Source organism: Pelmatolapia mariae, linkage group LG15, assembly GCF_036321145.2.
Source record: "Pelmatolapia mariae isolate MD_Pm_ZW linkage group LG15, Pm_UMD_F_2, whole genome shotgun sequence".
Classification (NCBI taxonomy): domain Eukaryota; kingdom Metazoa; phylum Chordata; class Actinopteri; order Cichliformes; family Cichlidae; genus Pelmatolapia; species Pelmatolapia mariae.
In genome coordinates, this window is record NC_086240.1 from 18,862,492 (window position 1) to 18,888,035 (window position 25,544).

Genomic DNA, 25,544 nt, shown 5'->3' on the forward strand with positions numbered 1-25,544 from the left:
TTTACAGACATTTTATGATATTCTTTTTGTTAAACTTTCGCTTTGACATATCAGTGATTATTTGTGTTTCTTAAGACCCAAACACCATTAAAAAACCATAATATCTATTATCAAAGTGTAAAGAAAAATTATCCCTAATTTTGGTGTTTTTATTTTTAATACTTGATAAATTTATATAAATTTCTTTAATTCTGTGACCTGTCAGGCATCATACGTCTTAAAATATTAGTAGCGCATAATGTGAAATGAGCTTATTTGCTTTCTTTCTAGATGTGAGAAAAATAAAGCTCTCTCAGTGTCAACATATACGAGGTGATACACTTTTGCTTCTTTTGCACTAGTAACAACTCAGTTCGGCTCAACTCTACTTGACTCGGTTTTTCGGGGTTTTCCATTAGGTGGTAGTACCTGGTACTAGGTGCTTTTAGTACCTGCTCGGCCAACGTTCCAAGTGAGCTGAGTCGATCTGAAAATGTGACATCAACAGACTGATTGGCCAATGGTGTGATTTGATAAGTCATGAGAGTGACTCCATCACAGAAAGGACAAAAAGCCGTAGACAGAGAAGCAGGTATACCATCACTTAAGCGTCCTCCATTGGTGTGTTGGGCTTGTGGCACATACAAATCAAGTCACTGGACTTTCGGCCGCATCGCTATCACGACCCCATGTACATTGAGGTGGTGTTCAAAATGACTGACACTAAAATAGTGAATAGAGTTGAGTCAAGCTGAGTGAATACTAGTGGAAAACAGCATTAATTTAATCTCCAAAGATCAAAAAGCACATCTGAATCTGTTTTTTTCCATATTGTATCTTGGAAAGACTTGAGCTAGCTTTCCTCCATGTCCCCAGTCTTTATGCTAAACTAGATTTATCACCACTTTAAGCTCTATGCTGTAAGATGTAGGAGTGATATCAAGCTTCCTATCTTACACTAAGAATTATAACAATTATGATCTCTAATGTCAGCAGCAGTTGTTTTTAGCTTTCATTTTTACTATTTTCAACTAACAACTTTACCACAAAAAAAACCTAATCACTGCACGTAAGAGACATTCACATGAAAAATAAACCCACAACAAAACAATTCATCACCTTTGAACCCACTAAAGGAAAAAGAGTTCTCAGAGTACCCGCTCTGAACCTCCAATGAAAACTGATTTTGGTTTTAATTGTGACACTTTAATAACAGTGCCCCCCATTGGCAAGGTTATGTCAGCAATGTGTACATAATCTCAGAACGAGCGGATATTTTTCCATAGAGTCGTGAAGGACAATGTAAACCTTTGGCTAGTCTGGATGGAAAACGCCACTACTTAAGTCCAAATCTGTGGTTAACAACCCTTCCATTTATTATGCCCCAAGAGGTTTTAGCGGCTTGACAACAACCTCAAACACATTCTTTGCTTCTGCTACATTAAACAGGCAAGACTTCATATTTAGTAATGGATGTTTTTTTTTCTTTTTTTATATTCCTACTGATTTTGTGATTTAGTTTTTTATTTTGTTCCGTAAATTAATTTGTTGTTGTTGTATAATTCCACTTCCAAAAAGTCTTTCCAAACACTGTCAGCTTTTAGGCTTGGTCATTTTGACTTCTCACCAACAGATCAGTTTGTAATAGCAGTTCTGTCGTAGTTTTAGGCCTTCCTTTTTAGTTCAGCACAGGATCAGGAAAACCCTTTTTAACTCCCCCATGTTAAATTTGATTTGATGCACTTGTTCATTAAGTTCTTCATTGTCCTCCTCAGTTTCATAGAAATTGATAATTGGGCATTGGACCATGACCCATTCAACTTCTTCGTACGAGACAAATTACATCTGACTCCATTTTTCTCTCTATTGTCTCTTGGAACCAGCAGCAGGCGCCACAGTCCCTTGTGTGGGGTTGTTGATTCGGTCATGACTGCACGGCAAGCCTGGAGGTCCAGAGGCTCCTGGTGGTCCATGCGGCCCTACTGGTCCCTGTTTTCCTTTGGGTCCTATTGGCCCGCTAATGCCAGGTATTCCGGCTTGGCCCTCGATCCCTGGAGACCCTGGAGGTCCTGGGAGACCATCTTTACCAGGGGGACCCATATCACCTTTCTGGCCCCTCTCACCTTTTGGGCCTGGTGGACCCATGGACCCCTTATCTCCTTTGCTACCTTGTGCCCCTCTACTGCCACTAGGGCCTCTTTCACCAGGTACTCCTTTGGGACCAGGAGAACCTTTAGGTCCAGCAGGTCCACGATTTCCCATAGGGCCTCGGTCACCTTTGCTGCCAGTGAGCCCAATGGGTCCTTTTGGGCCACTTTCACCACGGTTCCCTTTGGGTCCTGGGGGTCCAGGAGCGCCTGTTGACAACAGATGGTGTTGTAAATGTAAAAGGAAAAAACAAAACAAAGCAATGCAAAGCATTCTTTGCTATTCTTGTTGTTTATACACAGCAACATCCACCTTTAAGTATAGTGAAGTTCTGTATTAGCTGTGTATGGTGAACATCTACTAGTTTCATCTCCTCCATCACCATAGACAAATTCCTGACGTCCATGTCCAGTCGGACATTCAGCAACAAGTTCTGCTGCCTTAGAGTGTCAGCTAAGTGCAGCAGTAGCAAGACTGTGTTGTTCAAGTTCTGCATAAAAAAAGAGAGGAGGGGGGCACATAGATAATGAGAAGCAGTTGGAATTTAACAATGGAAGGGCTAAATATTAGAAGTTTATGTGGCAAATCAAAAATCAGCTTAACTAACCTTAAAGCTAACTAACTAGCCCAAGTGATCATGCAAATTACACTGGTCAACAAGCATTTTGCTGCTGGGAGTCTTTTGTGTGTACTTTAAGAATTTTCACTTGCTGACTCTAAATCTGAAAGCTGTTAGTATTGGACAACTAGTACGACCCAGACAGAAACTGCCATATGTTTCAGCATTTCGGTAAAAAAGCTTGGTCTCTAGAAATAATTCCAAAAACGACAATATAGTTGTTGTGTTTTTTGCAACCTGCAGTTCATCGGTGTGTCTGCCCAGGCGAGTCTGGCATGACGAGCTCTCTGTGTTGATGTACTTATACATGCTTTGGACGTGGCTCACAGTAGCATTGACGCTGGAGGAGATTGAGACAATCTCCATCTCAATAGAGTTCAGGCGACCATCCAAGGCAGAGAACCGCTCACCCGTCCGGTTCTCATAGTACCTAAAGAGGACAGAAGTTTGTGCTGACTGGAATGATATGTCTCTTTGTGTATATAAATAAATATATACACATATAATAGACTTCATGATGTGTAAACATCACTCCACCCACAGACTTGTTTCAGTATTTAACTTTCACATAAATCAGACTAATGTAAAAATCAGGAAGTTGATAGTATATTAAGCCTTAACATGAGAAAGTCAGTGTAAGGATATTGAGTGTTTTGAATGTTACCTTGAATGGTAGGTAAGGTCATGCATGTTCTCCTCATGTTCATCCGTGAATGTTGACACGTTGTCTAGCTGCATCTGTAAGTTCATCACCTGTAGAAAACACCCAAACAATCTGGATCCTATCCTCACACGTCCCCAAATTGCTTGATTTACTGATTTACAAGGGATTAGACTGTCCAGCTGCAAATTGACCGTTTGATTCTCCAAAGGACAAGGGAACTTAGAATCAATTTAAATCCAGATAACTGCTCCTCCTAACTGATTTATGGCCATGTAAACAACCATATCTCTTCTATTATAAATGATTTTTTATTTAACACAGTCTGTTTATGAATATCTAAGAACAATCAAGCTTACAAATGCACTAACCTGGTGAGTGAGATCATAGTAGAGCTCAGTGGATATGGCGATCCTTTGGTGATCTGCTACGATGTTGTTCTGTAGGAAGCGGATGGTTTGCATTGTGCTGCTGGTGTTGGACTTGATAGCACTCAGAACCCGGCTGTAGTTCTGCCAGTCACTGGTTAATTTATGGAGGACATACATGTCCTCATCCGCCTTTCTCTGCAGGGCATCTATCCACTGTGTACTAATAGGTAGAGGGATCACAGAAGATGGGAGTTAGCAGCAGTGTTGATAATAAGGGCAAATATCCCTGATACAGTTATTTCAGACACATATGCACACAAGTACATGATGTTCTAATAATTTGTTTATCAGGGGCAACCAACAAGAACTTTGGATGTATTGAGAACTGCACCAAGGCCCAATATAACCTAAATCAGGATTATTATGACCCTTGAATCGCGCAAAGCTACTCTAGTAGAGTGCAAGAATAAAAACACTGAGTTATAAATGAGCATCACCCTTAAAGGTGAATACACGTAGAGTTAAGGAAAAACTGAAATAATCCGGCAGACTGTGGATGCTGTAAAGTTTAAGGTTACTGGTGTTGCAAAATGCATTCCTCCATTCATAAATCTGAACACTGAGCATGCTCCATTAAGTGTATGATCTAGTCACATCTGTCCTTTCTCAGCTTTTCATTCACCTGTGTGCCACTGTTGTATTAACTTGATGCGCTGTAGCTTTGATGTCAAACGAATCCTCCAGCAGTGTTTTTATCTTCTCCTGAGTTTCTTCAACCACGTCCTTCCAGCCCTCCACCCGATCCAGGTACCTTTCCAGTGACTGATTGAGAACTTTGATTGACATAAGGTGGTTTTGGATGTCACGTGTCAGCCGGTTACTTGTATCCTTTAGTGTGGCCTGGTTCTGGGAGGCTTGGTCCAAGACCTGGAGAAGAACAATGGTGGTAAATTTTCTTTGAGCTTTAAACTACTGGTCCCCTTTTATTATTTGAGCTTTTTTGAGGGCCACCATACCTGCTCCTGTGCCAGTATCATTCTCTGAATGTCTTCAAACTCTTTTTTCAGCTTGCTGATCTCCTCACTGTACAGAGTTGCATCCAGGCAGCCTGAACAGTTAGATGTGGCCCTCACATCTGGGACGGGAGGTTAAAATAAGGACGTGAATGTCACAGGAAAAGAAGCAGGGTTGATAGCTGCTCTAAATTACTGTATTTGACAGCTGACCACACAACCAAATTCTTAATGTGTAACTGAGTGAACAGAAGAAGGAAACTAATGTATCAAACAGCTAAACAATCAGTTGAAGCTTGTAAGGTAAAATGTCCTGAATTTAAATACGTTAAAAATGCGCTGATCCATGTGATAATATTCACAGACAGTCAACTCCTGTCATGTTTAAATTGAAATGCAATTAAAGCTTTTTTAGGAATATATAAAATCCCAGAAGTTGGTAGGAATGTAAGTAAAACAGTTCAATTCAATAAATGTGCAAGAACAAGCTGGGGGGAAAAAAATCCTTGATATTTTCTCATAGTTCTTATAAGCTCAAAGTGAGTATTAAAAAAAAGTTACTTTACCCTCTATTCCTTGCTGGACCTTTGTGATCTTTTTGTAGTAAGCTGATTCTTCTTCAGAGAGGCTGTCCACCTTCCTGAACACTGAGTACACAGAATTACACATAAATAATTCAAAGTATTTTAAACAGTATATATATATATATTTATAACTTATATATAAGTGAAGGAACAATAATAGTGAGTGATCCGAGTGCTCTGGGGTAAATGGGGAATGAAATCATTAGATTTAATCATGTAAGGAGGAAATAATTAACAGCAGTAACTTGGTGTTAACAGGAAATAAGAGATATTTAAAGGAGTAAAAACAGGAAGTTGTAATTTAAGCCCTGACAACAAAACACCTAAAGTTTTCATTGGCCAAAACACTAATTATGAATGATGGTTTATCCAGCTGGTCAGGTTGTAATCCCTCAACATATTTCCCAAGTGACTAACAGCAGTTTAGCAACAGTTAGCTTTTTAACATCCTAAGCTTTGACCCAGGGGATTATTAGAGGCCGTTCTGTAGTTTGTTTGCATATATAAATGCTTCCACATGTGCACATACTAGCTGATGTAACAGCGCAGTTGAACATGGCCTGTGGCTTCTTCTATTCGTTGAAGCAACAGAATATATTTTAAATGTATGAATGTGAATGAGTAAATCTTTTTTTTATGGGTATGCAGGGGTATGCATCTGGTGGCATATGTTTCAAAATAATGCTTTCAGTGTGACAAAACACATTTCATTCCCCAAACTATTTTTTCCATAAAGGGGTAAAACTGTGTTACTTGAGTCCATATTTTGTGCAGAAAAAAAACTGTTGCTAAAAAACAGATGTTCAGCAGGGAATTGAATATCAAAGGTTACTGTTTCTCTTCTTGTGCATATTCACGGATGGGATTTGCGGCCAAGTGCATGACTTCTTCTAATGGTATTAAAGTTTTAGTACTTTGGTGCTGCACAGCTGTACTGGACGTTGACACAGTGTCAGTGTGTGTTATTCAAATGTATTTTGCAAACCTAAGCCATGCTGTCGTGCTCTTTTTAAAAAGAATTGGATTTCTCCTAGCAAGACTCCTGGCAACCCTTGCAAACAAGCCATACGTGTTCAGTCTTTTTCTAATTGCGTTGTCATTACCTTTAACATGTAACATACCAAATGAGGGATGTAGAGTCTGAGATGTAGCTCTTGGGTCTTTTGCAATCTTTCTGGCTATTGCACAGTCTAAACTTTGGGTGAATTTGCTTGGACATTCAGTCCTGGGAAAATTGCAACAATGTGTTAAGATATACAGCAAACTTCCAAAACTGCCCTTAAAGAGGTGGTTAAACTTGCTGATGATCACATTTTAAAGGAAAGGTGATATTTTTTTAGTATGTCCTGTGACATAAACATTAGAAATGAAAAAGCTTGTTTTTAATTCTTTTTGCGATTTGAGAACCTGTTGCAACAGTATCAGCTGTCAAATTAGTCAGCTAATTGTCCTTTACAGTGGAAAAAACAAATGGTAAAATATGCATTTGATTTTCAGTGTAGCTCTGTATGAATTAGAAAAAAAAGAGAAATACTTGAGGTTTCCTCTTTTTAGAGTTTGAAACAGTTTATGGGGGAACAGTTTGCTTAAGTAAAATAGTATTTTTGTAAATATAAAGGGAGAAAACTGAAGAAAAATCATAGGCATATTTCCAACTGATATTCTGCTAAAACTATTAACTAACTGTGGTTTAAATCCTACATTGAAAATGAATGGTGTCTGATTTGTGTGCTTTTCTTTACACAAAATAAAAAAACAATATTAGGTGCAGAAATGGTCTAAAAGGAAGAAAATTAAGCATAAAGGGCTCAAAAATCCCCTACTTAAAAAGTGGTTTTTCCTAACAACCAAATGTTCGCTGAAACCACTTGCTGATGGCAGATGATGAACATGCACACTCCGTCCAGGTTTCCGGCACACGTGCAAATGAAAAATTACACAAAATGCCCACACGCATTTTGTGGCACACCTAATTCAAAACTTGGCTTTATTAGGATGTGTATCTGAATGCAGCCTTCTGTGTGTTGAGGGATTTTGAATCACTTCTTGCCTGACTTTGTCCTCTGATGTCCCTGAACAATTGTAAACCATAAAGATTTACGGCTTTCAAGCCCAATAAAAAGTGATGCTGATGTAAAAAGCACCTGCTGCTGCTGAGTAACTGTCAGGTAAAACATGGGCAACAGAATCCAGGAACACATTCACTTGATCTATGGGAGTTTGGGGAGTGCACTATTCAGGCAACTAAAATGTATGTAGAGAAATCTGATGTGCTTTTCACTCATTTTAATGCAGAGAGCTGAATGCGTCCAACCAATCTCTGCATGAGGAAGACCTCTGTGTTTTCATTTAGAGCAAATCAAAAGTCAAGTCGAGCTCACCAAGTGAAGCCAGCACCGCAACAGTTATGATTAGGAAGGCAACAAATCCGTAGAGGATTTTGACAGCCAGTTGAAGAGAATGGCTCTGCTGGCACCGCACGCAGCCACCTCGACTACGACCTGGAGATCAAATCATACGAACAAAGTCAACAAAGTGAGTAAATTAGCAAACGAAAAACAAAATTGATTTTCTGATCTGATCGTTTAGTTGTATCTACTGTAAAATTAACCGCTCATAAAAGAAGTATCCAGATTCTTTAGTTAAACAAAACATAAACAATACTAGCTAAAACATAGAAACCACGTTCTTAAGGCAGAGACTGAAGCATCTCCAAAAATGTAAGGCTTGTCGGAGCCTTTAGTTGGCAGATACTGGAGGTACATGTTGAACTGATATGTATAGTATTCAAAATATCTACAGCTAATACCCTGGTCCAAGATATCATCTCCAAAGTTCTTAGTGGGACAGATCAGATTCGGCTGCAGGGACTGTCATGATGTTTTGGCTCATCAGCACGTGATTTTAACATTTAAATCTTTTAATTTTATTTATTTTCTCCCGCTTGGGGGCAACAGGAATAACACCAAACTGACTTATTCAGTATCATCTTAGTGTTAATATGAGAGACACACAACTATTCCAGTTGTGTTTGTATTCATATATGCATAGAAAATGTAACTCCATTATTTTTTTGTTCTTTTTTTCATTTTCAATCAACTCCTGAGAAACAAATGTGCTCTTCAGCCTCTATTGTCTAACGATGTTCAGCTCATCTCTGAATGTGCTACTTTAGAGGGGTTTTTGTCAATATTCTGCCATTTATTGACTCGACTGATGCAACTGATCTATTTAGTCAGCATATAGTGAATAATTCTCGTCAGGGTGTCCCAAAGCTAAAACTGATATAAAACTTGAAAATTGTTCACATCTGGTATTTTATTCTCTAAGAATAACATTTTTTTTTTGTTTGCTAAAATGCTTCAGTTAATTGTAACTTAACTGGTATGATTTCAACTACAAATAAAGGGTTGATTGGACTGACGTTAGGCATATTTTAAAACTGTATTACTGGACTGGAGCTTTTTAACATAACAAACTCACCAAACCTACAATTTGTACACAATATGTCACTGCTGGGGGAAGAAAAAAAAAGCCCATCCTATGATGATGCTGTATTTCATTGTTAGATTTGTTCATGTGGCCCTTACCTCTAAATGAAGGCATTTCCTCCTCCTCTCCAGTGAAGTCCTCCTCTGAAGAACAAAGAAAATGCAAACAAAAGAAGTTGTTTTCAAAACAAAAACAAGTTTTATTCATCATTATGTCATTTTCAATTCTTTAAATCTTCATCCCATGTAATAGAAAGGCCTTAAAAGAAGCACATAAGGGTTGAAAGGTGATGGATAAGTTTTCATATCTGAATTGTCAACATTGATCCATTAAACAGGCTAGCTTCCAGACACTTGTTATTAAAAAGAGCTGTAATCATATGGTTTCTTATGATAAATCTCACAGGCTATGGATGTAATTACATCGGCCGAGAAGTTTACTTGAGGCCACTATTTAAACTCAGTGTGAATGTGGTTTATATCAACGGAGCCACATAACCTCCAGTATAGGCAGAAAGACCATTTTTATTCCAAAGATATCCAGCATGATTTGTGGAGAAACCCAGCAGGTAAAACAGTATACCAAGGGACCCTTAAATTAACTGACTGGGTCCTGACAGCTTGTATACGTGCTGTCCAATAAAACTGAGGTTTCTCCGAGGCTTCTTACCAGGAGCTTTTAAAAAATCCTACTTGTAGTTATGATCTGGATGTCAATGTCACTGCTTTTACAAGTCAGAAAGAAGTAACATGAATACAGCACATGGCTTATTTGCTTTTCTCTGAGACCAGTTAACTTGATTTCTCAGGAGAAAATTAAACCTGCGTCTGTTCAGTGTTACATTTGTGTCTACAGAATGTGAATACAAGTGAGGGCAAATTGACAATCGTGCATAATGAACTGGTTCACATCCATGGCTCTTCACCAAGGACAACAAAAGAGCTTGATCATTACCTTTGAAAAGCTGGTTCTCATATCCACCATAGTTGTCTGTCAAAGAGAGACAAAAAGCAGACATTTAAAAAATGAAGCTGAGTGAAATTCAGCTCCTCTGGAGCCACAAACAAGTTTTATTACTCCTCTCATAAATCACACAAACCAGCTGCCTCCCTGTTTCCCTTGAAGTGTGCATTGTACCGAGCGCGCACAGCATGAAGCTGCTGTCCCAGAAAATGTTTTTGTTCTTTTTAGATGTTTTCTCTGAATTGTTGCTCACTCAGGACAAACCAGTCTCATGGTGGTGCAAAGCATGAGAAAATTTGTTGATTCTGTGCACTGACTCTGGTGGGAGTGTTGTGTTTGTTGTGAGTCTGAAACATTTGTCATCACACACAGTCATGGAAAAGGCTGGAGTAAGCATGACTTGATATGACCGCAGGGTGCCTAACAAACCAAATGAAGCTAGATTACTTAAAAATCCCCAGATGCATTTGACTTCATGTTTTCATAGCTGTAAGTGAGTGCTGGGGCTTTATCGCACATTATTAAATGTGCAGCATACAACTGCACCTGGGACACTGTGGGTGTGGAGCTGGAAGTTTAGCAATCACTCATGCTGACCACAGGGGAAACTGTTTCTGAAGAAAAGGAGCTGGAAATCAAAACCATACACTATTAAAATAAAATAAAATAAAATAAAATAAAATAAAATAAAATAAAATAAAATAAAATAAAATAAATAACATAAGAGTTGACAAGTTGCTGACGAGCTTGGATACTTTGGAGACTTCATCCAGTGTGCCACACTGGATTGTGGGACTGCTGACATATTATGTTTAATATTTTTTCATTTGCATCTAAAAGTATTTGACTTTCCAGTAATGTTTCTTGGACAGATACCGTGTGTTTATCAAACATTTTGCTGTAGAGTCTAAAATGGATTGTTGCTCTTACCCTTTTGCAAGCAAATTGAGGGATAAGTGGCTTGAGCATGAGCTAACTGCATACCAACTGACATGGCTAATTATATACATCCATGTATGCAGGCGGACTTGATCTTCTGGCTTCTTCACTGGCTGCTCAGCTGATTTTCTTTTCTAGGTTGCTATTACTCAGATCTAATATTTATATTGTACATTCTTTAACAAGGTCATTAGTCCATTCAAGATGGTTTGTATCTCTAAAATATCATTTCCTATAAACCATCTGTGTCTTGGCGTCTATAGAAAAGGAATATATAGGTAGTTCACAAAAGCTGTTTCTAGGCCTGAACAATCTTGGAAGCTAACTGTACATACATAGGCAAATCAGAGCCCGAAAAGCTTAGAAAATAAGATTTTCCAATTGTGTGTAACGTCATAAAAGATATTTTAAACCAACTTTTATGCTTACAAAATATCAGAAGAGTAATGTAAAATGAATGTGTAAGTGAAACCTAAAAGTGGTCCCAAACATGAGACCAATTCCAGCCTCAATTCAATTCAGTTCAATTTTATTTATACAGCACCAAATCACAACAACAGTCATCTCAAGGTCCTTTATATTGCAAGGTAGACCCTACAATAATACATACAAAGGAAACACCCAAGAATCATATGATCCCCTATGAGCAAGCACTTTAGCGACAGTGGGAAGGAAAAACTCCCTTTTAACAGGAAGAAACCTCCGGCAGAACCAGGCTCAGGGAGGGGCGGCCATCTGCAGCGAGAGTCTCCTGGTTGAATGTTAGCTGTGTTTGTCGCACCCCCATCCTGTCTTCGTGTGGAATCCATAGAGTGAAAAACATCTCTATGGATTGTTTTTGGAATGTGACAGTAAATGATTACTTTGACTGTTTTGTTAGTGACTTATTAGTCCCTGAATGTTTCCTTACACAGGTCACAGACAAAATTATTCAGCAGCAACTTAGCATTTCTTGTATTTCCTTTGTGACATTTTGACGAGGATATGGACATATATTTAGACTATGTAATGAATGTTTAGAGCTATAAAAAAACAGTTTTTAAGGAACTACTCCTTTGTGCAATACAGCTGTGGGAAAAAAGTCAGAGGTTGCAGCATTTAGTGAAAGGTTTGCCACATGCTAATGAGCAGGTGTAAGAGTTGTTTGGTCTGAGATTTCCACTGTGCAACATAACTTTGGTCTCTTTTGTGCATTGTTATATAAGTGAAAACTGCCTTAAATGTTTCTGTGTTGCAAAAACATGTTGGGGAATTTCTGCTGTGGATCAATCTCTGCAGTTGGCCACAACATCATCTCAACATCAGGCGAGGTCTGGCCTCCGCTAGTGAGAAAAAATAGGACAAAAGAAAAACGGCAGGAGAATTAAACTAATGGTGGACTGTAAGACATTAATTTTTTTAACTAGAGAGATGGTTTTAGTGCAACTTTTGTTGAAAAAAAAAAGAAGAAGAAATGTGTGTGTAATGCAGACACACACAGTCGCCCTCAGATGACTGGGTTCTGGTTCCACATGGCACAAATGAGAAAACAAACAGGGATTCTAGGCTTGGATGAAATTAGGGAAAATATATGTTAGGTTAGGTCAAATGAAATTAAACCATGGGATCTATTTGGAGAACAATGTTAGTGAAGTTTTGATAGAAGAAAGTATACACTTGCAAAAGCAGCAATGAGGTAAATGTTTATGTGAGTCAGTGCTGAAATGGCTGAGGTCAGGTCTGGGTGGACAAGTCACAAAACACTGAGGCTGACATAAGGATGGGTGGAGGCAGAGGAAAGGGGAGGGAGTAGAAAGGGGAAAGAGTGAGAGAAAGAACTTCAGGTTATTATGGACTGAGGCCATGCTTACAGTGGCAAGAAAGACTTTTTATAATAATCTGCACCTGGTGGCCAGCTACTCTGATCAGCAGAAAATCTTTGTCATTAGCTTTCACAAATGTGTAGCTGTTACTGAAGTGTTCGATGTGATCTGCAGCCTGTGCTTGTTTAACTAAATACCTGCAACACTTGGCACTTACTGGTATTTTTTTTCTCTAACGCTCATTATAAGTTAAAACCAAACATGTATGGAGGGCCGCAAGTGCCAAAGTGAATTAACTGTGTTTATAAATAAATAATTGATTGAACATGTCATCAGTTAAATTAAGTTCAATTTGTTTAATTCAAATCATTTAATTATTTATCGGCAATTTTAATTAATTACTGATGCATTTATTGATGTCACTATTTCAATTAATTATTTCCCATTTTAATTAATTAATTATTTCATGATTTCTGTGCTGTATGGAGGGCCACAAGTGCCAGAATGGGTTAAATAAAAACATCATTAAATAAATCATTACATAGTAACATGCAGTGTTGGGGAGTAACGGAATACATGTACCGCCGTTACGTATTTAAAATACAAAATATGAGTAACTGTATTCCGTTACAGTTACCATTTAAAAAGGTGGTATTCAGAATACAGTTACTTTGCTGAAATTAAGGGATTACACGGCAGTATTTTTCTGTTTCATATGTTCGGCTATGCTCTCTCTATTTTTGGTTTCCACACCCCAAACAAAACAAGCATTAAGAAGCTCTAATGCCTGTGTCTCAATCTCGCGGCCCATGTCACCCCTACTTGCGGCTGCATAATGACGTGAAGAAATATTTTAAAAAATTATTCACAAAAATTATTTAATATGAAGGCAATAGGCAGAGTGTTACAGGCATAGCCCTAAAGAATGTAGCTTCATGGGCAGTGTAGTCCGTGCTGCAGGGAGAATGGACTGCCATACCCGTTATGTGTCTGTGAGCGAGGGAGGGAGAAAAAGGAAATGTGCGAGCTGTCACTGAGCAGAAACGGGAGCTGGAAGCATGTAAATATAATAATAACCACTGCAGCCAAAAAGAGTGCTTGACGAGCCCAGTTGTAAGTAAGCTATTAAGACTCGACTGTACACCTCTCTCTGTCTCTCGCTAGCAAAGCTGACCCAGACAACAAAGTAAAGCTAGTTTTCGGCTACGAGCCCGACACGAACCCGACGTATTAGCCAGAGGTCCCTTTACTACGGTTCGGAGCCGCGGATCTGTTTTATATTCGTGCGAATAGTTTTCTATACAAGATCACAGCAAAAAGTGCAGCCTTACCTAATGTCCACCTCACTGTTACTCAATTTATATTAAGATTTAAAAACCTAGTTGGTATTGGTATGGTGAGTAACCTTCAGTAAAAGTAATAAATCACACAGCAATAGTACATTCATGTAGTTGTAAAAAGCATGATAATATAATAGGTAATCCAAAGTATTCAGAATACGTTACTCTCATTGAGTAATGTAACGGAATACGTTACAAAATACATTTTGGGGCATGTATTCTGTAATCTGTAGTGGAATACATTTTAAAAGTAACCTTCCCAACACTGGTAACATGGTGGTTAGCACTGTTGCCTAACAGCTTGTCCCCTCCATATCTTTCAGCCATGACTCATTTGTTGAATTTGTAATTTCCACTATAACTACTACTAGTTAAACTGGGACTCTGAAGTCTCTTCTGCTGACCTAAGTTGGCCAAAACATTAAATTTAACCCTGCAAACAGCAAGAAATTTTCAGAAGTTTATGTTCAGAACTTTACAACATAAGGTAAAAACAGAGTTTGTGCAATTATAGCTCCCATTTTCCTCACAAACCATAAAGAAATTACGGATTGCTCAAAAATCTTGCATCTGGCTTCATGTTGTAACAGTGAAATTAAAAGTAGTAATAAATTTAAATGGGGGTTTTAGTGAAGAGCCCTCATGTCTGTCTAAAAGAGGTATAAATCCTGTTCAGAGACCTTCCCACCCTGACTAAAGCACATACTTGGTGGAAAAACTGAATTTCTTGGAATTTTTTTGGACTTTTGTGGTATAAATATGTTTGAATGCCAGCACACTGTCTGTTACTGGAAGTTGAAATTCAAATTCTAAAACTGTATTCAACAAGAAATATCGAACTACTCTACATGTATGACTCTCCTTTGCTTCCTTTGACTTGCGCTTTTTTTTAGTCGTGTTTTCGCTTCTCTCAGTGGAAAAAAAACCCCTCTTATGTCTGTCTCGTTAGTGGGGAAGCTGTCGTGTCCAACACACACACAGACCAGAACTGAGCTGATCTGACAGCAGCACAACACAGCCCTGCTATATTAAAAGCATGTTTTGGTTCAGTGGAAAGGCAGTCTTATTAATTTGCTGTGCTTCACAAACCTACCACCTATGGTCTGAAAGCATTTCCCTGCAAATTAAACAAACACAGAGCATCTGCATAAACAGTTCACATTAAAAAAAACAAAACCCTTTGCTTTCCTGTCACTGATAGGGTCAGATTATTCAAAAGCACCCTTGCAACATTGATTCAGCTGGTTCAAATGTCATCATTAAGGGAGAGGATAACTGCTGCGAGGTGTAATAAGATAAAAGTGAAGAAAATAAAAACGGATTTCTATCTAATAAATCAACCAAAACAATAAAACCTTCTGAAGGGTATTATGTAGGTAATCCATGCTGCTAAACAGCTGTGGTAATGGACACCTGTACATAGGTACCCCATCCTCCTGCTCGTTCCAGTACATCCCAGGCATACTCAGCAGCAGTCAGGGGTTAGATCTCTGACTAGACCTTTCTCCCTGAGGATGTGATCACATGCAGATTACTTTTACACCCATAAAAATCTCATTGCTTTCAGATCCTAGTGCATTTATACTTCACATAACTGGGCATTTTCCCCCTAGCAGGTAAGTTATCCTGATCACATGCATATACCAGGTGTAAGTGGTGTATGAAAGCAGCTGGCCCTGATTATATGGTAACTGTGCTTGTGACCTATGTAACAGAGTTACAGACCTTACATGGATATAGAGTAGTCAGAGTTTTCAGCATTGTTAATGTACATGCAGTTAGGTGTATATATTTTTGGACATGTGAAAGCACAATTTGTGTATAAAACATATTCAGGTCACAGTTATTTAATGAATGTGGCTATTTGCATAAAAAAAAGTTTGAGGTCCACAGAGGACGAAGGTCGTGGATGATCATAGGATGCTTTCCATGGTCAAGCAAGGTGGTCGAGCTTTATCCAGGAGGAAGCCATGTCAATTTTCTATTTATAAAAAAGTGTATAATACGATACTTCACTATAGAAAATAGTTCAGAACATTCCTCAGTTATCAGTTAGAGGATTAGACAGTTAGAGCAGTTCTGTAACAGCGCTTGTTAGACAGATTAAACTAAGATCAGGACCAGGAAGATTCAGCTGGCTGCAGCAAAGTTGGCTGGATGGTGCTTCACAGCACAGATTGGTAATGACCCAACAAATACAGCAAAAGCAAGCCAGGGATTTTTGAAAGATAGGAGGTGAAATATTCAGCGACGCTGGAGTTAATCAACTGATCTCAAATCGATCAAGAATGGATTTCACTTAAAAGAGAAAGCTGAAGGTAGAAAGACAAACAAAGAAATGGAAAATGAGGAGTTAGAGTTAGGAGAGAAGCACTAGAGGCCTGGAAAAACATCATAGTAGAAATCCCATTCTTTGGTGGTCCCCTGATTCCAAACTTCAAAGACCTCATTCACAAAGGATCATTGACAAAGTATTTAAAATAAGTATTTTGAGCCACTTGTGTATAAAAATGGCTGTGAAGGCATGGTGGTTAATACAATATTTGTTTACAATCTTTCAAATTAAAGCAAAGCCCATACTCATTATATGACTTTAGTATGTTTTGTTAAACAGCTAAAAAAAAAAGTGTTTAAAAATGTGTGAACCTTATTATATACAACGGATTTACACAGTTTAGGTAAACAAACATCAATGCAGTTTAAACTGAACTCTTTGCTTTTTTAGAGGAAACATGTGATGGACAGAATATGCAACATAAAGATGCATCATAATCAGAAAACAATCATAAACCAAGGACTAGAAATGGAAATAGATACATTATATACTCCGTGTCCAACAAGAATAAAAATAAGAATAAAAGTACAAAACAATCAAAACATATTTATATTTTGGACATTCTTTGAGAGATATTTGAGACATTTGGTATTTCTGTGCACAATGAATAGTTCATGTCCTCAGTGTGAACACCAATAGGAATAAAGATTATAAAACACAGCCAGAAATGCCAAAAACCATCTGCTGCTACAACAGCCTCCATTCTTCTTGCAAAGTTTTTCTTGGTCCTGTTCACACAAAGTGGTCTTGCAGTCTACATTCCCATTTATCCCACAGGTGTTGGATGGAGCAGAGATCAGCTAAACTTCCACACCAAACTCTGAAAGCCACCTCTCGGTGGACTGGTTTGGGGGCATTGCTTTATGCTGTAGCTTTAAGATTAGCCCTAATCTTTCCCAAACCATGAAAGCCACAGACAAAAACTACTGAGTCATGCAGACAAGCATCCACAGGTAAAGCCTGTTGCTGTCAAAGCCCTCATGTGTAGATGGTGTACAATGAACAACCATAAAAACTATGAAAATATCAACACTAGCAGTTTTGAACAGCCTTTCCTGTGTCCCTGATATGCTTCTAAGGGAAAAGTGTGCAGAAGAAAGGTTGTGGATAATATAAACTTCCTGAAGTCTAACAGTCAGATCTCAGGATGTTGTTCTGATCTTTTACTCTCTGACTTTTGGTGTCCGTGAAAGCAGCACCACGCCTGTATTTGATTCAGCTAACCATCAGCACCACTTCATGTTTGTGGTTCCTTTGCTGAGGTTTTATCTCAGGGGGCTCTGGACTTTCCAAACCCCATACCCACCCTTTTTCTCCCTTTGGACTTTACTTTCGCTACAGGCATTGTGCAAAATGTTATCCTCGGTAAATAACAGGCTCTGTATGCCCTGTGACCTCCCCACATCACTCACTGCATGATCCAATTTTCTGTTCAAATAGAGATGCCCACTCCACATCATAATAGTTTTTCATGTTCCCATCCTTCATTGGTTCATTCTGCTGTTTTGACCAGTAAAATCTCCTCCTCCTGCAAATCCAAGCCTTAAGTGGAACCAGAGTTAGGAGATGGGGCCTCCTCCAGATCAGAGTGGAGGTCTTGACCACAACTCATAAAGTCAAATGAGTCCCTTTCTAAAGCTTTGTTGACATCTCAGCCATTTAGGTGCCCTGTGACTGGAATGCGTGGTTTCTGCAAAAGAATGTAAATGGTCGGTATATGTTGCTGCGAACTGTGAACCAGAATGTATAGAAAAGCCATTTCAATAGAGCACTCTTTTATTGTGGTTAGGCAGTAAAACACAAGATCTTTGAAGTTAACATCCAGTAAATGGATCATGTTTTTTCTAGATTAAACTGATTTGGAAAACCAGGCTGAGAAAGTAAAAAAAAGAAGCAAGAAAGGCCTGGCTAGTTTTATACAGTAAGACTGCAAGGCCAAAGGAAATGTACAATCTTCAACAACTGTGTATTTTCAAAGCCTTTCTGTATTTACTCACCCTCAGATTTTATAATAATTTCTTCATCTTTTCACTCCAAAAGTTTTCTAGCCAAAGTGTACAGTTGACAGCTTGGACATCATTTTTCATTTTTTTATTCTTTTTGTTCTGGAGTCTAATGTTCTGGAGTCTAACACTAAACCAGTCTAACACTAAACCAGTGTTTGCTCAACTGTACCAAATCAAAATAGGCTGCACCACAAAAACTGGTACTACAAAAACTCGAATGCCTTTGTTTGGCTCGACTAAAAACAACAGCAGCATAAGAAACAAAACAGTAATGGATCAAAATGCTGTTAAATAATAATATCTCTGTAAAGATTTCATCTAAAACTCATAAAAATTAATCCAGTATACCTCAGAGTCCAAAAACTTACCTGCAAAGCTAACAGAATAACTATTAGTTAAATTAGCTACATTAGCTGCATCTCTCCCTACCTGGGATAACTAAGAATCCATTCAAATTAATCTGCTTGACACCTGGGTGTTTTTTCATCATCGTCTTAGTTTCAACTAGTGTGTTTAAAGTCTCGTCCAGTCTTGTTTGCAGAGATTAGAAACATGGCTGAGGCCAGACTAGTTCGTCTATGTAATATGACAGCTTATTCACACCCTCATCTCCTCCAGATTCGACCACTGTGATCACTGAGTTGAGATCAGATATGTCTGTGCATCTGTGCAAACATTTAAAAACAGACTCAAAACATTCTTGTTCATAAAGGTCTACACTTACTAGTCGTGTTTTTGCTTTATTATAGTTTGCTGTTTTTACTGACATTGTCAATTAAGCTGCTGTAAACACACACAGAATTTAATGTTTTTATCTTCAACTACCATTGCCATTGAAACTCACTGTATACATGCCTAAATGATGCAGTGAGTTTCTCATTTATAGTGTATATGACACTGGCCTCCCATTCCCTACAGAATGCAATTTAAGATTTTGCTGATTACTTTTAAATCTGTTAATCGTATGGCTCCATTTTATCCATCTCAAAATGTCTAACACCATGTACTGCCACATACCCAAAAGATGGTAAATGGACCTGTTCTTATACAGCACTTTTCCACTTAAAGCACTTTACACAACTTGCCTCATTCACCAATTCACACCCACTCGCGCAGAGTGGGATCAAACCACTGACCTTCCAGTTAGTAGGTGGCGCTACCACCTGAGCTACACTGAGCTACTGTTACTGTAGTTACTGTTACAGGTTTGACCGCCCAGGCTTAAAACAAAGGGGGACTATGTTTTCACAGTTTTAAGCCCAATGCTGTGGAACAAACTTTTTCAGCTAATATTAAACAACCTAAAAAAATCTATATGTAGCTATAGACTGGCTTTTGTATTTGTTTTTGGGTTGTTGTTTTTTAAATCATGTCATCTTAAATTTGTTCTCTTGTGTTCTTATTTTAGCTCATTTTGCGGATTTTGGAATGTTTTAATGCTATTTTTTGTCAATTCTAGGAAGCAGCATGTAACTCTGATTTTGAGAGATACTGAGAGATGTAGAAATAAAGGTAATTAATGCTATTATTATTACACTAAAATGGTAAACAAGAGTTTTTGGTTTTGTTTTGGGTGTGGCATGGAAAGAGAGCAACATTTCAGTCAGTAGCAGCAGGCTTTGCTGTCGGTCTGACAAATTCAGTATCAAATTCTATTCGGGCACTGCCGTTACCTTAGTTGTGGCATTGTTTGTGTTTGTGTGAGTTAAACTGTCAACTACAACTAGAAGAATCTAGTATTTTGTGCAGTCAGGGGCTCAACAAGTTGCAAGTGATTACAAAATTAGGCTGCAGCTCCCATTTCCGGCAAGTATCACAACATGTCATGTTCAATGTGAGACAGTATGACCCTGTCAAAGGTTTTTCATAAACAAGTTAGTATGTAGTCCACATGGTCCATCGAAGTCCAGTAATGCAAGTATCCAAACTGTGATGCAGTGAAAGAATTAAGCTCTGTTTACACATAAAAGTGGTGAGAAAAGGGGAGAAAAATAAACAAACAGCCGCTGTTATAGCTGGAACTTATAATGTTGCTAAGGTCTTAATTAAAGATCAAGTTGCACATTCAACTTCACGTTCAACATTTTTGTGCTGCTAGCTCTAGTGTGAAAACATGAAAATGCCCAGGAGAAACATTTAGATTATGAATCCAAGCTAGTAAAAACAAATGAGGAAACGCACTCTGAATACAGTGACAAGAAGCCAACACAGCTTCCAGATACTCAGTCTCCTTGTTCTTCTTTCACTTCAAATTCACGATGCTTTGACTGTAAATTTATATAAAGCTTCCACAGCAAAAATTGCACTGAGAACATGAAAATGTTCTCAGGCCTCCACTTTGCTCACTCTTTCCTTTTGCTTTGCCAGCCATACACCTGTCTGCCTGCTTTTCCTTTCCCTCCACCTCCTTGTTTTTGGACTCTCCCCCTCCTCTCCATTCTGGGAGGAATGTATGAGGCAGCATGTTTTGTTCTGGCTGGGCTGGACTGAAACCACTAACAGACCTCCTGCACTGTGTGGCTGAGAAGAGTACTGTTCTTGGAGTTAATTTGCTGTGTCCCCCTGTGGTTCATGTGCAGCTTCTCCCCCATTTAAGCTCGATGTACCAGTTAGAGGTAGAGATTGATATTTCCACTAAATATACTCTTCTTATATGGTAAACATAAACCTTGAAAGTTAAAAGAAATCATTCAAAGTAAAACAAACAAATTATCAGTTATGATAAAGAATATGTGAGGACATCTCCACGTATTTTCAAGCTGTTAGTCCTGTTTGGCTTCTCCCTCTCACTCCTGCTCAGTCATTCCCTCGGTATCCACTCCCCCATGTGACTGCTGTGCATACTGTATCTCTGGAAACTATCTAAGTACTTCTGCTTTCTTCACAGCCCTTGGCAGTTTTCCTTGCATAGACTGTTGTAAAAATACTCAAATTCAACTCGTATATTTTCACCCGCCCTATCTTAAGCAGAATATTAAGTCAATCTGCAGTAGATTGGCATGGTTAGAGATTATCTAAAGTTTTATGAGACCAGGCTGTGGTGCACGCATGTACACATAGAGATTTAAAGATGACTGATCAAAGTGTCACATCCAACAACAATACACGTGCACTTTCTCAGGATCTGCACTGCCAGGTTTCAGAGATGATGAGAAGCATATGTGATTGCTAGTGCCCTGCGCAGGTGCCTGTCTGCATCTCACCATGAGACATAATGTTTCTCACTACATTTCTAAGTGTTTTCCACACTGGGAAATTCACCTATGTTTTCATAAGATGGATCTTTTGCATATTCAAAAGTTGGTGAAATAGGACAAAGTTGCATTTCTAGATGCTAAGATGTAATGTTGTAGGTGAAGTCTCTTTACCTTTCATGATTTCTGGCTCCAGATATCGTCTGCAGTATTGCCAACTTGTTGCAGTCTATTTTTTTCTTCTTCTCAAAATCAAGTGCAAAGGAAAAGCAGAAGTAGTCAGCAGTGTGCCAATGGGTCATTCATGCGCATCGTTCCAGTGGTGACCAAATTTCCAGAGAAAGTGATAAAAAATAAGCACCTCCAAATTTGAAAAAAAAGAAGCAAATCATGCACAAAAGACGTTCATTCACATCCAATGTAGTGAAGAATAAAACAATCTTTGTTCAAATTTAGAAAAAAATAACTATGCAATCTCTGGATTATTGGAAATATTCTGAAAAATTTGTCAATGCTGAAGGTAGGTGATCAAAGCTCATCTAACTTTTGCACATTTGTCTGCAGCTCTCTGGCATCATCCCTCTCCCATCCAGAGCCTGAGAAAGCTAAACCTCCTTAGACAGAAACCATGTGTAACTTTAGAGAGGGAGGGACAACTGGAGCATGGCAGGATGAAGAGAAAGCATAAGATTGGTAAGAGAGATATAAGCAAGGAGGCAGGGAGGCAGAGAGAGAGAGAGAGAGATATGGGAGGGAAACAAAGAAAGTAAAAAACGAGGGAGGGACAGGGAAAAGGACAGAATGCAAAGGCAAAGGGAGGGGGAGAGAGAGGCAGGGAGGGTCCGTGTGTTTTGTTGAATGTCAGTTTTGTGGCCGAGGCTAATTGCTAACAAATGTCTGAACACAGTGGAGTGAGCACCTTGAATATCTGTGGCCTTGGCCTGTGAGACAGGAAAACAGTTTCTTTGAAAACACACCAGTGCACACACTACAACACACATGTCAAAGCCATAATCCAGACCTGGCACCAGTTTGCAGTCCTCTCAGTTTGCTCCCCTTAACCTTGACTACCAGTGAGTTAGACTAACAGCAGGTGTAATTCTCGCACCAACACACACACACACACACGCACACGCGCACACACACACACACACACACACACACACGCGCGCACACACACACACATCCGGCCAATCAGCTGACGAGGCAGCTCCAGTGGCCGTCTGTCAGACTTACAATTTTCGCTCTGTCTTCCCTCTCCTGCACTCACTGTGCAGTTTAATATAGCTGTTTACTGTTAAATAAATAGATAACTGTATTAGTTTTGAAAGGCAGGAAATGAAAAAGTCTCATCACATAATTAGTCTGAGCTGCAGTTCAGAACAGAGGGTCTATTAACTGTTTATCATGCACTTTAATTATTATTACTGATAAAGTATACACTCACGAACCACTTCATTTGACACAACTGTGCAACTGCTTGTTAATGCAGATGTCTAACAGGCCAGTCAAGTGGTACCATGAATGCATTTAGGCTTGGAGGCATGGTCAAGATAAAAATAGAATGGGGAAGAAAGGTGATTTAAGTGGCTCTGAACATGGCATGGTTAGTGGTGTCAGATGTATTTCAGAGACTGCTGCTTACTGACATTTTCTCTCACAACCATCTCTAGGGTTTGCTGAGAACCATGTGAGAGAAAAAACATCCAGCATTTCTCTGGGTAAAAATATCTTGTTGGTGCCAGAGATCAGAGGGGAATAGCCAAACTGCTTCAAGTTAAAAGGAAAGCAACAGTAACTCAACAGGAAACTGAGACAACAGTTAGCACAAGCTCTCCAACTGGACTATAGAAGATAGTAAAAACATTGCCTGGTCTGATGAGTCTTGATTTCCACTGTGATGTTCAGATTGCAGGGTGAGAATTTGCTAAAAAATTACATGAAAGCATGGATCCATCAAGCCTGGGTTTAGGCATTTGCTGGTTGTGCAATGGTGTGGGAGATATGGACTCCCCTTTATGACCACAGTGTAGTCATTTTCTGATCACAAAGCTCAAACCATCTCAAACTAGTTTCTTGAACATGATAATGAGTTCACTGTACTCTGATGACCTCCACAGTCTAAAGATGTAAACATTTACACCCACTGGACACCTGGAGCCTAATGAAGCCTGGGGCTAAGAGACAGGCTGCACTCTGGAAAGGTCACCAGTACATCACAAGGCTAATAGAGAGAGACAGAAAGCCATTCGCACTCATAGCTCCTAGATATGGCTGACATGAAAAGGAATGTTGAATAGGTGAGAAAAATAATACGAAGATGTTTTCATATAAATTGTGGCAACTGGGATAAGCTCCACCGGGATAAGCAGTTAAGAAAATGGACGACTGGACTTTCCAGTACAGAAATCTGTAACAACCCAAAGGACATTCTTTGCAGTCATTACTATAGTAAATACTCTTATCTGGATACTTCAGTGCTGCCAAATTGTCATCGTCTAAAATGAAGCCCCAGGAAATGCTCTTTTTCTTCAGTATAAAGGTAAAAGATGCTACAGTTTCTAAAAAGCTTGAATTCCATGAGGTTATTTATTGTATGAACCCACCGGCCTTTGATCACACTGTGCAGTTTTGGGTTTTTTAATCAGCTTCGTTGACGCACATTCCAGCGCACTCACACATCCATCCACACAGAAACACATTCTTCCCTAAATTGATACCAGAATCATCCAAATGTTTGAAGTTCTCCCATGGTCTGTTAGCCACGGTCATTCAGCACGCCAGTGGGACCAATTAAGCCTGTTGATAATGATGTTTTGTGTTAGACATCAGTGGAGTAAGCTCTTTGCTTGCATGTGTATATACTGAAATTCTCAAAGTCATGGCACCAACTGAGGGTTGGCTCCAGAGCTGGATGGTTTCAGTTCAGTAGTTATCCAAGTGAACACAGCCGCAGCCTGGCAGCTGGCACACACACACACCAAAACACACACAACAGTACACCACACTTTGTCAACACCTGTATGAACTAACGCATATTCACACTGGGTGTAAAGTACATTTGCTATGGGTCACGCAACAGATAATTGGTTTAGCAACACTAGATCGGTTGCTGGTAAATCATCAAAACTGAGGAAAACAAGTTGAACATACTTCCAGGCCATAAAACTGTTAGCTTTACGTGAGCACTGCTGGTCTGCGTGAAGTTAAAATGTTGAATTTGTGAAAAAACATTTGCTGCCTTGTAGCGTTTGGAACTAAATCACACAGCTCAGACAAAGGAAGCAGCAGTGAGTGCGGATGGTTTATCTCACATCATCTGTAGTGTACAAGTCAATTAGGAACGGCATTTAAGTCTGATTTTGATCTATAAAATCGGTTTTTGGCCACTTAGTGCCAAAAACTGTGAGTAGGGGCAGGGTTTGGTTGGTGTCTACTCCTTTGTGAAAGGAAAGAGAAACTGTAAACCACGGTGTGTGAGGCTTAATTTGAAATGTAATATCTTCTCTTTTGAAAATATGCGTATGTGGCTAAAGCCAATTCCATTCATTTGAAGTCGTGTTTTTTGACATCTTAGCAAATGTATGGCTAATCTTCTTTTTCCTCTGTTTTGATGTTCATCAGCTCATGTGGCAATAATAATCACAGGGCACTTTTTGACCAAAACAAAGATGGTTGCTCAAGCAACACAACACAAACCATAAAATGAGTAACATATATGTTTCTCTGGAAGCTAAATGCTTCACTGGATGTGTTCACCACCCAGTTGATGAAATGATGAAAGTTCAAGTATTAGCCAGGATCACGCAGGTCATGTGTAACCCAAAAGGCTTAATGTGAGTTGCAGATGACAAATTCATCCGAGCTTTCCGACTTGGTTTTCTATTACAAATTGTAAATTTAAAACACATTTCCCACAATGCCTGAGTATGATATTTCACTGGTATAGTATTTCTCTTGCTTTCACTCTCTGTTACCTCTCATTGTCAGGAATTCTGAAGGGTGATGTCATTGCGTTCATACTGTTGTGTTACATACAGCAGATGTCCTGCATGCCTTGTCTAATGTCAGCCCACCACTCAGAGGAGCCGAATCTTT

General features: G+C 39.0%; 1 protein-coding gene across 1 annotated transcript; it reads right to left on the reverse strand.

Moving 5' to 3' along the window:
• Positions 1 to 22,091, reverse strand: scara3 (scavenger receptor class A, member 3). Its single transcript, XM_063495326.1, has 12 exons — positions 21,621 to 22,091; positions 9,822 to 9,857; positions 8,966 to 9,010; positions 7,757 to 7,876; positions 5,358 to 5,438; positions 4,795 to 4,913; positions 4,461 to 4,705; positions 3,779 to 3,998; positions 3,411 to 3,499; positions 2,984 to 3,176; positions 2,440 to 2,617; positions 1 to 2,336 (listed from the first exon to the last, which is right to left on the reverse strand). The coding sequence occupies exons 1-12, from the start codon at positions 21,625 to 21,627 to the stop codon at positions 1,843 to 1,845; spliced, it is 1,827 nt and encodes a 608-aa protein (XP_063351396.1). The 5' UTR covers positions 21,628 to 22,091; the 3' UTR covers positions 1 to 1,842.
• Between the last annotated feature and the right edge of the window lie 3,453 nt (positions 22,092 to 25,544).